Below are 15,801 nucleotides of genomic sequence, written 5' to 3' on the forward strand. Positions count from 1 at the left end.
TCTGAATGATGAATGATGCTGTTAGGAATATCTGTGTACAAGTCTTTGAGTAGAGAAATGTTTTCATTTCTCTTGTGTAGATACCTAAGAATAGAATTGCTGAGTTGTAAAGTATATGTTTACATTTTTTTATTTTTCTATTTCCTATGTAATGTAAGCCACAAAATATAGTTAACTATACATTTAGTGATATAGCCTGCTGTGGAGTGTGGTCTTCTTTATTCCCCCAAATAGCCCAGGTTGGTAAAGGTTATTAAAAATCCTTCCCCTCCAAAAAACTCTATGTTTAACTTTTAAGGAACAGCAAACAATTTTTTCAAAGTAGCTGTACTATATATTCCCACCAATAATGTGAGATTCCAATTTTTCCACATCGGAAACACATTAGTTCTAGTTTGTGTGTAACTGGTGTCTCATTGTGGTATTTTATATTTTTCCTAATGACTAAAGATGTTGAGCATCTTTTTGTATGCTTATTAGCTATTCATCTATCTTCTCTCATGCGAGTCTATTGAAATCTGTTGACCATTTAAAATTAGGTTATCTTATTATTGAGTTGTAAGAGTACTTTATAGATTATAGATGTAAATTCTTTATTAGAAATGTGATTTGCAAATATTTTCTCCTAGTCTATAACTTATCTTTTCATTTTATTAATGGTGTCCTTTGAAGAGCAAGGATACATCTTTTACTTTGCTGAAGTCCAAGTTATCAATTTTTATTTTATGGATCATGCTTCTGGTGTCATATCCAAGGAATCGTTGTCTAATCTAAGGTCAGATATTTTATCCTATGTTTCCTTTTAGTTATGTTATAGTTTGGTTCTAATATTTAATTTATGATTTATTTTTGCTAATTTTGTGTAGAATGTGAGGTAATGGTCTAAGTATTTTTTTCTTTTTTCTGTATGTGGATATCTGATTTCAGTACCATTTATTGGAAAGATTAGCTTTCCCCATTGAATTGCCTTTGAATCTTCGTGAAAAATAATTTGACCATAAATATGAATTTATTTCTAATTTTGCAATTCTGTTTTACTGATTTGCAAGTCTAGATTTATGTTAATACCACACTGTCTGAATTATGGTAGCTTTGTAGTAAGTTTAAAATCAGTTAATACAGCCCTCATCAGCGTGGCTCAGTGGGTTGGGTATTGTCCCACAAAACAAAAGGTTGCTGGTTTAATTCCCAGTCAGGGCACATGCCTGGGCTGTGGGCCAGGTGTTTCTCTCATTCATCAGTGTTTCTCTCCCTCTCTTTCTCCCTCCTTTTCCCTCTCTCTAAAAATAAAAAAATAAAATGTTTAAAAAAATAAAATAAAATCAGTTAATACAAAACTTCACCTTTGTTCTCCTTTTGCACAATTGTTTTGGCTATACCAGGTTTTTTTCATTTCTATATAAATTATGAGTGGTCCAATTCGTACACATGGTACATTTCTCCACTTGTTTGAATCTTTCTTAATTTCTCTATTGTAGTTTTCAGTATACAGGTCTTTTGTTAAATTTTTCCTACTAAAAATTTTATTCTTTTGGATAATATTGTGAATAAAATTGTGTTCTTGATTTCATTTTTAATTATTCATTGATAGTATATGGAAATACAATTGATTTTAAAATATTGATTTATATCCTGCAACTTGTTCACTTGCTTTTGGTTCTAGGGTTTTTTGTTTTATGTTTTCAATTTTTGTAGATTTCTTATGATTTCCTAAATACAAGATGATATCTATTGCAAATAAAGACAGCACTACTTTATTTCCAATCTGTATGATTTATTGCAATTACTAAAACCTTCACTACAGTGTTCAACAGGAGTGGTGAAAGCAGATGTTCTTTCTTTGTTCTCTGTCTTAAGAGAAAAGCATTCAGTCTTTTACCACTAGGTAAGATGTTAGCTACAGGCTTTATTGTCCTTTATTAGCCTAAAGCAACTTCCTTCTATTCCCAGTTTTCTGAGAGCTCTTATTAAGAATGGGAGTTGGCCCTGGCCCATGTGGCTCAGTTGGTTGGAGCATCATCCCATAAATCGAAAGGTCGCAGGCTCGATTCCTGGTCGGGGCACATACCTAGGTTTCAGGTTCGGCCCCTGGTCAGGGTGCATATGGGAGGCAACTGACCAATGTTTCTTTCGCATAGTGTTCTCTCTCTCTCCCCTCCTCCCTTCCTCTCTCTGGAATCAATGGATATATCTTCAGGTAAGGATTAAAATTAATTAATAACTTTTTTAAAAAAGAATGGGAGTTAGATTTTGTGAAATGCTTTTTTGTCCATCTAGTAAGTGATCATAAAGCTTTTATTTTATTAATACAGTGTATTAAGTTCGTTTTCTGATGTTAAACTAACCTTGCATTCCTGGAATAAATCCCACTTGATCATGGTGTACAAGGCTTTTAATATTTTTAGATTTTGCTGGGTTGATTTGCTAATATTTCATTTAGGATATTGCATCTGTGTCCATGATGGATATTGATATGTGGTTGATTTTTAAAAAAATAACATTTATTTATTTGTTTGTTTATTTACTTATTTTTAGAAAGAGGGGTAAGGAGAAAGAGAGGGAGAGAAACATCACTGTGTGATTGCCTCTCACTCGTGCCCCCAACTGGGGACCTGACATGCAACCTAGTCATGTGCCCTGATTGGCAATCAAACCAGTGACACTTGGTTCGCAGGCCAATGCTCAATCCACTGAGCCACAGCAGCCAGGGCCTGTGGTTGATTTTTTAAATGTCTTTGGTTTGCTTTGATATCAAGATAATACTAACTCTATAACTTAATGAATTAAGATGTTTCTCTTGCTCTACTATTTCTGAAAAAGACTATGAGGAATCAGTATTATTTTTTCTTTAAATATCAACAGAATTCATCAATGAAGCCATCTGGGCCTGGACTTTTTGATATGGAAAGATTTTAAATTACTCATTACTTACTCTTTTAAAAAGATTTTATTTACTTATTTTTAGAGAGAGGGGAAGGGAGGGAGAAAAAGAGGAAGAGAAACATGGCTGTGAGAATCATTGATCAGTTGCCTCTCATACACGCCCTGACTAGGGACAGAACCTGCAACCAGGCATGTGTCCTGACCAGGAATCAAACCAGTAACAACACCCAACCAACTGAGCCAACCAGTCAGGTCATAGTCTTTATTTTTTATAGGTCAATATTGACCTATTTCTTCTTGATTCAATTCTGGTAATTTCTATCTTTCTAGGCATTTTTCTTTTCCATCTAAATTGCAAAAAGTTGTTCATAATATAATTTTATAATCCTTTTAGTTGTAGGCTCTTTAGCAACTACATTCATTCCTAATTTTGCAAACTACTGTTTTTCCTCTTTTTTTCTTGATCAGCACACCAGTTATCAATTTGTTGCTTCTGGGCTCAAAATAAAAACTTCACTGCCTGCTCTGCAATAATGGAGGTGGACCCTGTAAATATTTCTTCTTTGCCAGCTGGCACTATGTTAAGTTTTGTCAGTAGAGGGCATTGGAGGATCACTGGAGAAGAAAAAGGTTTCTCTTCCTGGTTCTAGTGTGTTCACTTGGGCAGGCTCCTGTGGCAGATGTGGACTCTACAGACCAGGCTCCTGGAACTTAGGGCCTGGCTCCAGCAGCACACATGGTTTCCTGCAGAACACAATTCTAGTAGCACATGGTTTCTGCAATATCTAATTCCAGCAATTCCCAGTGGCCAGTAGCACATGAGGTTCACAGTGAAATGCCAGTGGCCTGACACCTATCTGTGAATGGTTTACTGCCAACATTCCAGAGGGAACTTGACAGTTCCTGAGTTCTGATGTGCAGCCACAGCAAACTTCTCATGACTTCATTCCCTCCAGCAAAATCTGGATTTCAGCCCTGAAGGAGGTTTTCTACCAGATCCATGTGTTCTTTGGTGCTCTAGCTCAGCTACCAAGAATTGAGGAATTTGTGCATGCTCTTTAAATCTGTTATTCAGGTATTCTTTAGAGTTTTTTTATTTCTTACTAGTTAATCCTCATCCCTCCAGTCCAATCCCCTGTTATAGTTAATAATTCTTTATATTAGTTCTTCTTGTTCAAATTACTATGTAGCTTCTGTCTCATGGTTGGATCAAATTGGTAGGGTCATAGTCGATAAAAACATGTCAAGTTTGTTGATCTTCCCAAACAACTTTGGCTTCATTGATTTTCTGTCTCTCTCTCTTTTTTTTTTTTTTTTTCTGTTTTCTATTTCACTGATTTCTGCTCTGATCTTGATTCTTTTCTTCTTTGGGTTTGACTTTCTCTTCTTTTCTTCTTTTTCTTTTTTTAAGTATATTTTATTGATTATGTTGTTACAGTAGTCCCAATTTTTTTTCCCTTTGTTCCCCTCTGCCCAGTATCCATCCCCCTTCCCTCCAGCAATCCCACCCCCTTAGTTCATGTCCATGGGACATGCATATAAATTCTTTGGCTTCACCCTTTCCAATATTATTCTTAATGTCCCCCTGTCTATTTTGTACCAAACAATTATGCTTCTTAATCCCTGAACCATTTCCCCATTTCTCCCCCTTCCCCCTCCCAGCTGATAACTCTCCAAATGATCCCCATATCTATGATTCTGTTCCTATTCTGGTTTGCTTAGTTGGATTTTGTTTTTATTTTTTAGGTTCAGTTGTTGATAGTTGTGAGTTTGTTGTCATTTTAATGTTCATAATTTTTATCTTTTTCTTAAGTAAGTCTTTTTGACATTTCATATAATAATAGCTTGGTGGCGATGAACTCCTTTAGCTTTACCTTGTCTGGAAAGCACTTTATCTGCCCTCCATTCTAAATCATAGCTTTGCTGGATGGAGTAATCTTGGTTGTAAGTCCTTGTTTTTCATCACCTTGAATACTTCTTGCCAGTCTCTTCTTGCCTGCAAAGTTCCTTTTGAGAAATCAGCTCAGAGACTTATAGGCACTCCTTTGTAGGAAACCCTCTGCTTTTCTCTTGCTGCTTTCAAGATTCGTTCTTTATCTTTCACCCTTGGCATTTTAATGATGATGTGTCTTGGTGTGGTCCTTTTTTGGGTCTAGTTTGTTTGGGACTCTCTGTGCTTCCTGAACTTGTATGTCCATATCCTTCACCAAATTCAGAGAGTTTTCCTTCATTATTTTCTCACATAAGTTTTCAATTTCTTGCTCTTCCTCTTCTCCTTCTGGCACCCCATGATTCGGATTTTGGTATGTTTAAAGTTGTCCCAGAGGTTTCTAATCCCCTCCTCATTTTTTTTTCAATTCTTGTTTCGTCTTTCTGTTCTGGAAAATGCTTATTTCTTCCTTTTGTTCCACATCATTGGTTTGAATCCTGGCTTCCTTCCCATCACTGTTGGTTCCCTGAATATTTTTATTTATTTCACTTTGTATAACCTTCACTTCTTCCTTTATTTTGTGGTCGCACTCAGTCATTTCTCTGAGCATCCTAATCACCAGTGCTTTGAACTCTGCATCTGATAGGTTCACTACCTCAGTTTCATTTAGTCTTTTTCTAGGGTTTTGTTCTGTTCTTTCATTGGGTCATATTTATTTGTATCCTCAATTTTGCAAACTCCTTGTGTTTGTTTCTGTGTATTAAGGAGAGCTTCTTTGACTCCATATCATGGTAGTGTGGCCTAATGTAGTAGGTGTCCTGTAGGGTCCAGTGGCTCAGCCTCCCCTACCACCCAAGCTGGGTACTCAAAGTGTGCCCTTCGTGTGGGGAGGGATTTACCCAACTCAAAGGACTGGCTGTGACCTCTGACCACCAACCTCCACCCTCCGTGAAGGATCAGCTGTGCAGGGGCAGGGCAGTAGTGCTCCAACATGTTCTGTAGCTGTTCACTGGGTGCATTGCCCTGGGGTTTCCCAAGTGGTGCAGGCCAAGGTCAGCCCCCACCTGTGTTTGCCTGGAGCATCCTGCCTGAGCTATAGAGAAATCTGAGCTGGCTGCTACTTGTGCTGGGCTTAGAGATTCCCAGGTGAAGCCAAGCTGTGAATCTAAGCTGTCTGCTGGTAGTGCCTGGCCTGGAGTTCACTGAAGCCAACTGTTGCTTATTTGATAGGTTTTAGAAAGTTGTGAAACATGAGCCAAGACCTGCCATTCATATAGAAAAGCAGCTTGGATGGGCCTGTAAATTTGGTGGAGTGGAGACTCTGGGGATCTCCAAGAGGCAGGTCAGAGTTAGCCAGATTGATGGAGGTAAAATATGATACCAGCTTGCTGGCTCTGTGGGGAGAGGGCTCAGAAAAGAGACAATGGCTTCTCCTGACCTTGATGTCAGACACTTCAGTTTATGTATACCACTGGTGTCTTTCGAGCTGCAACCCCAGTGCTGGAGCTCAGAGGGGGAGAGTTTGAGTAGGTGAGTCTGTGTGTGGGTTAAGAGGAACTGCTTGGGCCTCCAGTACTTTCTTAAACTGACTCAATTCCCCCTTGGTTTTTGCAGCTAAAAGATGTGGGGACTTATCTTCCTGTCACTGGAACCTGGAATGGGGGACCTGGTGTGGGGCTAGAACTCCTTGCTCTTGAGATATCCCTCCCAAATTTTTATCTACCACACTTGGGTAAGAGACCAGCCTATTCCCTGTCTGGGCTCCTCCTACCAGTCTCAATAGATGTGGTTTCTTTAATTCAGTAGTTGTCAGACTTTCATTCAACTCAATTTTTGTTGGTTCTGGCTGATGGTTATTCTATATTTTAGTTGTAATTTTGATGTGGTTGTGCAAAGAGGTAAACCATGTCTGCCTGTACCACCATCTTGACCAGCCCCAGTCTAGAGTTGTAGCTCTTGACAAGTCAGTTAACATCTTACTGATGCATCATGGTTGTCTTTTTCTTTTAAATGGATGCTCTTAATATTTTCTCTTTAATTTTATTTTTTGCATTTTTATTCTGATATGTCTCTATTTTATTTTATTTTTATCCTGCTTGAGTTTCATTTAATTAAATCTTAATATCCTTTATTAGTCATTATCACTTTAAATATTGCACTTTTCCCTTCTTTCTCTTCTCCTACACTTAATTGTGTTGCTTAGACAGCCTCATTTTATCTTTTATGTCGCTTTCCTTCTCTTTGTATTTTCATCTTGTCGTCTCCTTGCTTTATTCTGGATACTTCACCAACTCTCATTTCGGTTGTGTTTAATCTACTTTTAATCCCTATATTTCTCTCATAAATTTAGCAGTTCTGTCATTTCTATTGATTAATTTTGTTATTTGCAATTCATTCAGGAAAAGAAAACAACAACCTATAAATAGACGCCAAAAATGTTAAGTAAAATTTGATGAAGAACAAGATATTTATATAGCCTCAAAATATCTCCTCATAGATGATGAAATAATTACAAAGGGAAAAGATGACTTTACAGTGAAAAATCCTGGCAGATGCTTTCAAAAAAAATTTGTATTATATTTATTTTTAGAGAGATGAGAAGGGAGGGCAAAAAAGAGGGAGAGAACGATCAATCTGTTACCTCTCAAACACACACCAACCAGGGACTGAACCCATAACCCAGGCATGTGCCCAGACCTGGAATTTAACCAGTGACTCTTTGCTCCATGGGATGATGCTCAACCAACTGATCCACATTGGTCAGGGCTGGCAGATTCTTGCTTAACCAAGTGATCAAAGTTAACATCACCAATAATGGGACAAATTGACATCAACTACCTTCTAATGTGATGTAGTGAGGACACAATATTACTTCTGTGCTATTCCTGTAAAAAATCCATGACCTGGACCTAATTATAAAGAAGCACTAGACAAATTCAAATTGAGAATGAGCACTTTACAGAACAGCTCACCTATATTCTTCAAAAATGTCAATATCATGAAAGACAAATTAAAATGAAGAACCAATACAGATTAAAAGAAATGAAAGAGACATGACTAAATGCAATATCTGATCCCAGATTAGATAAAGGGTCAAAGCCTACTACAAAGGACATTTTTAGGACAGTTCACAAATTCTGAAAATGGACTGGACATTAGGTAATATTGTATCCATGTTAAATTTGCAAATTTAATGGTTATATAACCTTTTTTTCTTACTGAAATATACAGCAGTAAGGGGCTATGATGTTTGCAACTTATTCTCAAATGCTTCAGAAAAAAATGATAAAGCAAAAAGTAGAAAAATGTTAAAAGCTGGTGAATTGGCATGAAGGGTTTATGTGATTTTATTTTTGTCCTATTCATGCACCTCTTATGTAAGTTTGAAATTATTTTTAACCAAAATGTGTTTATAACTTACAATATCAATTTTCATAGCTCCACTTCCTTGCTGAAATTTTAAAGTTCAATTTTATCTCCATGAAGCTAGTAAACACTGTTGTTATGCAGGTTGTGTCTGATACTCCAATATCTGGTGACCTAGTGGGCACCGAGTCAGCCCTTGTCCCTCTAGTCTGGCAAGTGCCCAAAGCACAGTTTTGACTTTCAGAGCAGAAAAGACTAAGAATGGTGCTGCCTTCTGAGGTCCCAGACCAGGGTGGGAAATTCTGCCTGGGGCAGACACCAGAGTCAAACTAAATCCCATTTCCCTAAACCCAAAGTCCACCAAAAGCATGGTTCTATCTTCCCGCAACCTCTTCCAGACCAGCAATGTCCTAGGGCTGAAGCAGTTCCAGACCACCCTTTCTGAGTTCCAATCATTTCTTGATCTAGGTTTGGTAATTCTTCCCTTTTTTACTGGCTTTTTAATGTTTTTAAGAAATATTAAATTTTTAAAAAATATATTAATTTTACCTTTTTAGTTGTCATCAGTGGGAAAGTTGGTCTGAATAACCTAGTTTACCATAACTATAACCTCAAATCACGTCTATTTCTCATTGTAACACAAAAGCCTTGCCTTAATTTGAAAGAAATTTGCATTAACATCACAAATGAGCCAATCACACTCCTCCTATTTCTTTGTAACCATAATTCACAAAGACTCTGGAGTGAATTAACATTTTATAATTACTAGGTAACTAAACTAGCTAGCTTTAAATACATACAAAGCTGCTTTCTTTGAGAATTCCAGCCTTACTTGGCATAACCAGTGTAAGAAACAAGGAAACAGTGACTCCCAAACCAGTAGAAAATCATTAGCAACAAAGGGCAAATTTAATCAGAGGGTCTCTGAGCCAGAGTTAACAGTATTAGCGTATTCACAAATCAAAAAAGGGGCATCCTGAGATCAAAAGGGGGAGAGATAGTCATCACCAGACTCAGGGAAAATGGGAAAATGTAGCCAGACAGCCCCAGCAAACAAGTTAGGGAAATTTCAAAGGAGAGCTGGAGACAGATCTATAACCAGATCACCCTGAGTTAATTTTCACCTTCAGTTAATTTAGATAATCACATTAGATTGTAACTCCGGAGTATCCAGCATGGAGAAACGTGGAAGGAGAAGGAGGGGGAAGGGGACACTTTATTTGAGTTAGGGATAAAAACAGCCAGCTCCATCTTTTCAGTGGACACCTTGATTTGGCTTTTAGGCTGCGCCCAGAGCTGCAGATCTGTGAATAAACAACTGCCTCAGTTACTGCTCAAGTCCTGCGTCCCAGTTTTTATTGTGAACACTTCTCACACCAGCACACTGTAACATATAACTGTGCCTAGGGTCTTCAGTACTAATTTCCCATGAAAAGTTTAGCAATGAAGATGAATGCATAAAGTATCTCTCTTGATAAAATAATTCAATAATTAAATAGGAAAATTAAATTTTTAAAAGACAATACCATTTATGGAATGTAGGGCTTCATTTTGTATCAGTGCTGAAGAGGATGATTTCAGTTCCTCTTCCTTTTGCTGATTTTTTAAATCATCATCTCCAGAGATCTTAAGTCCTGAGAACTTCCATTCAGTGTAGCTCACCTGCTTCAGAATAAAAACAACAAATAAAATTACATATAATTATAGTGTATAATTATAATAATTTAATAAAATTAACAATCACATAAAATTACACATTAATATACAATTAATATAGTATAAATTATTATAACATAATAATGTAATATATAATTATAACATGTACGTTATAATTTCATACATATTTTTAGGTGCTACATAGTAACTTTAATCCAGTTTCCTATGAAGAAAAAGCAATATCAAGCATATAGTAGGTGTTCAATAAATACTTGCTCTTTAATTTATTTTGATTACAGTTGAAGTGAACTGGTTAAAACTATGACACTAAAGTCCTAAGCATAAATTGCAGATTAGATAATCTCTTGAATTAAAGTATATTGAAATGAATAGTCCAGAGGTTTATTTAACTACTTGTGTTTGTAGTAGCTACAAAAAGCCATGATTGCTGCTTATCTTGTGTGTGTGCTTCTGCTGCTTTCTTTGAGAGTAATATATTTGGGGATACTACAACGCACATTTTAGTTCCTCAGGGTTTCTAAGGCCTTACTTGTAGTGTATTTCCATTTAAGATGTTACGACTGAGGTACTCCATCCTGTTCCTCAGTTGGAGGCCAGTTCTTCTGCCATGTTTTCTTCTTGAGTAGCTTTCAACCTGGTGTTCCCTTTCCTTTCTTTCTCCCACCTGAGGAGGTTTTCTCTTAGCTGGATACTGGTCAGCTTCAATGGGAATCTCAGCAGATACCTCCTGGTCCAAAATACAAGGATCGGAGATAGCTTTATAAAACAATACTTTAACAGCCTTGATACTTAAGAAAGGAATTTGTAGTCTAGCATTAGACTTCGTTTCTCTCCTGTCATCTAGAGTTGAGAGATGCCATCTCTCTTTTCTCCCCACAATAAAACCCAGAGATTGGCTCCATTAAAAGCCTCACAGCATTATGAGGGATGCTGACTAAGTCTTCAGAGCACACGACATTCACAGAAGGAACTTCTTTTCCTCCAATTCTAATGCTGTTTTCTTCAAATCTGTTCCATAGGATTGGGGGAGGTCTGTTACCTGGGGAGGAAAGGAAGCCTTTTCCTTATCAGATGAGATTTCTAAACTGAAGTTGACGCCGTTCACCTCAGTCTGAGCTGCTGGTTTCAGGAAGCTTTCTGGAGGCAGGTAGCAAGACTTCCAATCCAGTTGTACCCGAATAGATCCATTGGGTTTCCCCACAGGGTCAGTGAGGCTAAAATCACCTGAGAAACACACAGACATTATTAAGATCAGATCAAATGAAATAGGCAAGTGAGCATTTATTAGCATCTTATCTAGTCCCCTGCTCTTGAATTTCACCATATTTTGTTTGTAACTAATTTGCATTCATTAAATAATCGTGATGATAATACACTCAGAATTAACATAGAATAGCCTTGAATATTTATATTCCCATAGAATATTTACTTCTATTATTCCCTTAAAATATTTTTAGGGGAAGATGGGTATCTCCAGGTTTCAGGAAGAGATAGTCAAAGAGTATGGAGAGGTAAAGCTTGCTTGTCATCAGTCACCCAGTCAATAAACAAGATCACATTATTATTACTATTACCAAACTTGCTATGCCTTAGGTATACCAAGAAAACCATTGTCTTCATTCAAGCAGTCCCTAATTCTAAAATAATAAAAGCCTAGAAAACTTAAGCAAAATGACTTTTCCCAAATCCCAGACTTTTGATTTGTAACACTGATTAAAATAATAGATGATTCACATTGTCTCTCCTCTTTGGCAAAAGATGAGTTGTGAGAAGAATTGTGGGTTGTTTTTGTTTGTTTGTTTGTTGTTTTTAAAGCACTGTGATATTGTGAGGAGAGAGGCCTCAGACATTCATTTCCTGGAATATCCAGGTTCTTGTTAAACATAGTAGGTATACAGCCTGTCCCCATCCACATTTCCTATGAGAGCATGGATATCACTGCATCACCCTACAGAGAGTTTATCCTTCCTTGGTGCAACTCACAACCCTGGGTATAAAAATAAAGTATGGTTGTATGAATTTAAGCTCCAAACTGGGGGGAAAAAAATTCAAGAAATTTCCCTTAGTCATGGTATGGCATGAAAGTTTTGCTAACTTGTGTCTAATGTTTAAAGGAAGCAAGAGAATGATGGGGGTGGGGGTGTTAAGGACACAGTTTATAACCTGATATCTGGTCATGTGCTAAAAAGCAATCCGCCTTAAGTGTAGACAAATACTGGGAAGCACTACAGAATCTGAAAATGCTTGTTCAGAGACAGAAGTATAGACTTCAGGTTGGTGGGTGTACCCACTTGGGAATCTTGCTCTAGTTTTTGAAAAGAAGCAGAAGAAACCAATGTTTCCATGTAATTAGGGAGGCTGTAAGTCTGCTCTGTTGCTCTTGACAATATGCTAAAATTCTTTCAGCAGGTCTTAAGAGAGACTGTTCCAAGCAAGTAATCAAAGAAAAATAGAATTAGGACAGAAAGACAACACTGAGCAGAGACCTTAAAGATGCAGTAACTTTGAATCCCCACCTTTAATGGATTTGTTTTGCGCAAGAGGCAGCAAAGGCACTTGGACTTTGCCAAGGTACGAGCCAGGCTCTGAGTCTTCATCATCAAAAACGTAAACAGACAGGGCCTCCCGTCTCAGATATAGATCCAGGTCAGCGGTCACAAGCACGGAGAATGAAGCCTGGTCTCTGAAGTAGGGATTGTTACTGGCTGGAATGATGGCGGTGTCATGGTCAGAAAAGGTGAAAAAGCGGTACACAGCATATGGACTGGGCTGGGTTCCCAGCCATCGACTCTGGAGGCCACAGCATCTGGTGATTTCCACCTGCAGCTCATTCTGATGCTTCCAAGTCTCCGACTGGACTGGAGAGATGAGGGTCTTGGATGGAGGAAAAGGGCAGTCTGAGAGAGTTGTTTAAGTGAAGCCCAGCACCCTGACGAGCAAGAGCTATGACCTAGAGAACTGTTGAATCCTGACTGGGTCACAGAGAAACCTAATGACTTTAACCCACCTGCAAACTGGCTTTGGCAGATGGTTATCTGAGGGAGATGCTGGCACTCAGGCTTATCTTAGAGAATGGAACAGAGAAGCTATTTTGTTCACAGCAGGGAGAGATAGCTAACTCCAAGGGCATGGTTTCATTTCAAATTCAGACTTGACCAAGGAAAGAATCTGAACTAGTTGTGGTGACAGCTCTTCTTTTTCATGCACATTCAATGCCAGAACGGGAGAATGAGCTATTCTTAGGAGCTGTTTGGTTGAGACTCCTTTGAGATGCACAGGCTCATCCTTTTTCTCACCTCATCCTCCTGGGGCCTCCAGACTCCAAGCACATTGGCCGACAGGTAGGCCTGGGCTTTCTTTTGTTTATTGTATGCCTGTAGGCTGGGTCTTATGGGGAAGAGCAGCCTCATCCAGTATTCTAGCACCCCGAAGTCTTCTCCACCAGCTCCTGGGTAGCATAAAGTATGAAAGGCATGGAGGATACAGATGATGTGGTGAAGATGAGGAATGAAGGCAGAAGAAATGGGAAAGCACCAGAAGAGCAACTATAAACTTCGGGAAATTCTGCATTAGTCCCAGGAGCTGTGGGAAGCCAGCAGCACTTACCAGTAAGTGTGGCAGAGCCATGGACTCTCTCCACAGACTCCAGCACCCTGTCAAAGCAAATCCATCCAGCTGCAAGGGTGTGGTGCTCACTGGCTAATGCCTGGTGAAGATCAAGCCGGGCTGAAGCCCCTTGAAGGTAGTGCAAGAAAAAGGAATCTGTCTCTACCACATACTGGGAGGTGAAGTCATAGAGCGGCTGTGACCCCACAGCTAGTGGGGTACAGTGGGTTTCAAAATCATAGAAGGAATAGGTGCAGAAAGTGGTAGGTTGAGTGTCTTTAGCCTGGACCAGAGCAGCAGATGTCAGGAAGGCCTGGTGGATGTGCAGCTCAAAAAGATTCTCACTCTGATGCCACAGAGGAATGTCCATCTTATGCTCATCTTTATGGGCTGGCAGTGTTTCCAGACATAATGACATCTGTCGAGTACCATAAGTCACATCTTTGAGCTGTTCTAGAGGGGAAAGAATACTGCCTATCCGTTAAAAGGTAGGGATCTCTCTCAGAATAAAGGAAGGTGGACAGAAGAATAGGAACCATGCTGGAAGTCAAAGTTGTGATTATTTCAAGAGACCATGTAATTCAAAAGGAAAGGCAGCAGAATGACAACCAGGAGCTTTCAATTCTGATGGCTAATCCAATGTCTCCCTTAGAGATGTGGTTCAAAGGGAACGGTTGGAAAGTAAACACTAAGCTCAAGAAAACACTGGAGGCACAATTTCTTCTATAAATGATGTTTTGGCTTCCAGCAGGTCCTATGAATTAATTGGAAATTCCATCAGAGAAGTGCCTGAAACAGAAAATGTATTTCCAAAAGTTTGGGATACTGGCCATGGAAAGAATAGCAAGCTAGAGCCACGCAGTCTATTACATTATGTTAGACCCCCTGCCACCCAAGAAATGATTCCCATTCTTCAACCAGGTCTGTCACAAGAGTTTTCATTCTGTTAAGAATTTGATTTTATTATAAGGACGTAAAAAAAAAACCACTTTAAATGAAAGAACAATGGAGTTTAAAACATGAAGGAGGACACATTACAAAGACATTGAAAATACTGGCAATGGAATGCAAAGATATGTAAGACAGTCTGCGAAATCTGTGCATTACCTCCCATGTTCAACCAATCAGAAACTTTGATATCAGGGAGTATTTGAGTCTTCAGTGTGTTGATGGTGAAGGTCCTATTTAAAGAGTAAAAGTGATAGAATAAAAAATTTTGGGATGCATTAGAATTCCTTCTTGCCCCAAATAACTGGAATACAGAAATTGAGATTGGTGTCTTAATTGATAAGATTAATGTAACAATCTTAGCATACAATGAAATTCTAAAAATCAATAAAATACTATTAAGAAACAGATAAAGGACAGAAACAGGTAATTCTCAAAAGAAATAATACAAAAAATACAATAAAAATGTTTTTAAAATGTACAAAAAATAATACAAATAACTAGTAAACATACAAAGAACCCTTTAACCTTACTGATAATGAAAGAACTATAAAGTTAAAGCAAATGAATCTTCAGACGTAGATAAGGATATTTACTCTGCACTATCCTGGGAAAAAGACTCTGAATCTGAAAGACATGAGAATTTCAACCCAAGGGAGGACTTCCTTTGTTGTATGGCTGTGACCTTGTAACAGACTCACCCTGGCATGGATAAATTATGCCCCAGAATGTCCCACCTCCCTTTACTCTAGTTCCATCATCACTAAGTAACCTGCTTACTGGTTCTGCCTTCCAGAGAGAGGGCTGCCCTGAACAGTGGTTCTGAATATTATCATGGCATCAGTAAAACAGCCACTATCCTTAAAATAGCAAATGAACATTCTGGCTTGAATATCAGTCGGATGAGTTTTGCTCAGTGAGGTCTCTCACCACTGGGTATAATAACGAAACCAATTTTCTTTACATGGGGGTCTGAGACCAGATCCTGGTCAGTAGTGACTCTACTAAATATAGGAAGTTTCACGTTATGAGATTTGCATAAGTGTCCAGCCAGCTGCCCCATTATGCTGACATCCTCAAACTACAACAAAGAATTTAGAGACTTTTAGAGAGATATCATATAAAAGGATTATAAATTATGAGTGATGAAGCTCTATAATCTTACAAAAACTGCTATATAGGCCTGGGTTGAGGAAACAGACTTGACAGAGGGAATGTTTACGCCACCCTAAGAGCCAACAGTGACCCACTCTCATTCTCAAAATAGATTCAGCAATTGCTGGGCCCTATTGAAACTCTCCAGAGAAATCAGAAAGATGCTGATGTGATGGAGCAAAAGAAGCTGCTAACCATGTGTTAAAATAAAAAGATGGTAGGATAAAGAACAGGAG

General features: G+C 38.3%; 1 protein-coding gene and 1 non-coding gene across 2 annotated transcripts in view; both read right to left on the reverse strand.

Moving 5' to 3' along the window:
- The window catches only part of RPGRIP1 (RPGR interacting protein 1), a 49,935-nt gene that overhangs the window by 16,134 nt on the left and 18,000 nt on the right, over nucleotides 1-15,801 (reverse strand). The window contains exons 12-17 of the mRNA XM_090271897.1: nucleotides 13,463-13,915; nucleotides 13,153-13,304; nucleotides 12,373-12,709; nucleotides 10,897-11,080; nucleotides 10,386-10,590; nucleotides 9,706-9,844 (exon numbers count right to left, since the gene is read on the reverse strand). Of these exons, the coding sequence (XP_090128023.1) occupies nucleotides 9,706-9,844; nucleotides 10,386-10,590; nucleotides 10,897-11,080; nucleotides 12,373-12,709; nucleotides 13,153-13,304; nucleotides 13,463-13,915 (1,470 nt within the window). The remainder of the gene's footprint in view (nucleotides 1-9,705; nucleotides 9,845-10,385; nucleotides 10,591-10,896; nucleotides 11,081-12,372; nucleotides 12,710-13,152; nucleotides 13,305-13,462; nucleotides 13,916-15,801) is intronic.
- Nucleotides 151-289, reverse strand: LOC150016127 (small nucleolar RNA SNORA4). Its single transcript, XR_016510332.1, has one exon. It is a non-coding gene; the product is annotated as a small nucleolar RNA SNORA4 (small nucleolar RNA).

Source organism: Furipterus horrens, unplaced genomic scaffold (genome assembly GCF_987537825.1).
Source record: "Furipterus horrens unplaced genomic scaffold, mFurHor1.1.pri manual_scaffold_3, whole genome shotgun sequence".
Lineage (NCBI taxonomy): Eukaryota > Metazoa > Chordata > Mammalia > Chiroptera > Furipteridae > Furipterus > Furipterus horrens.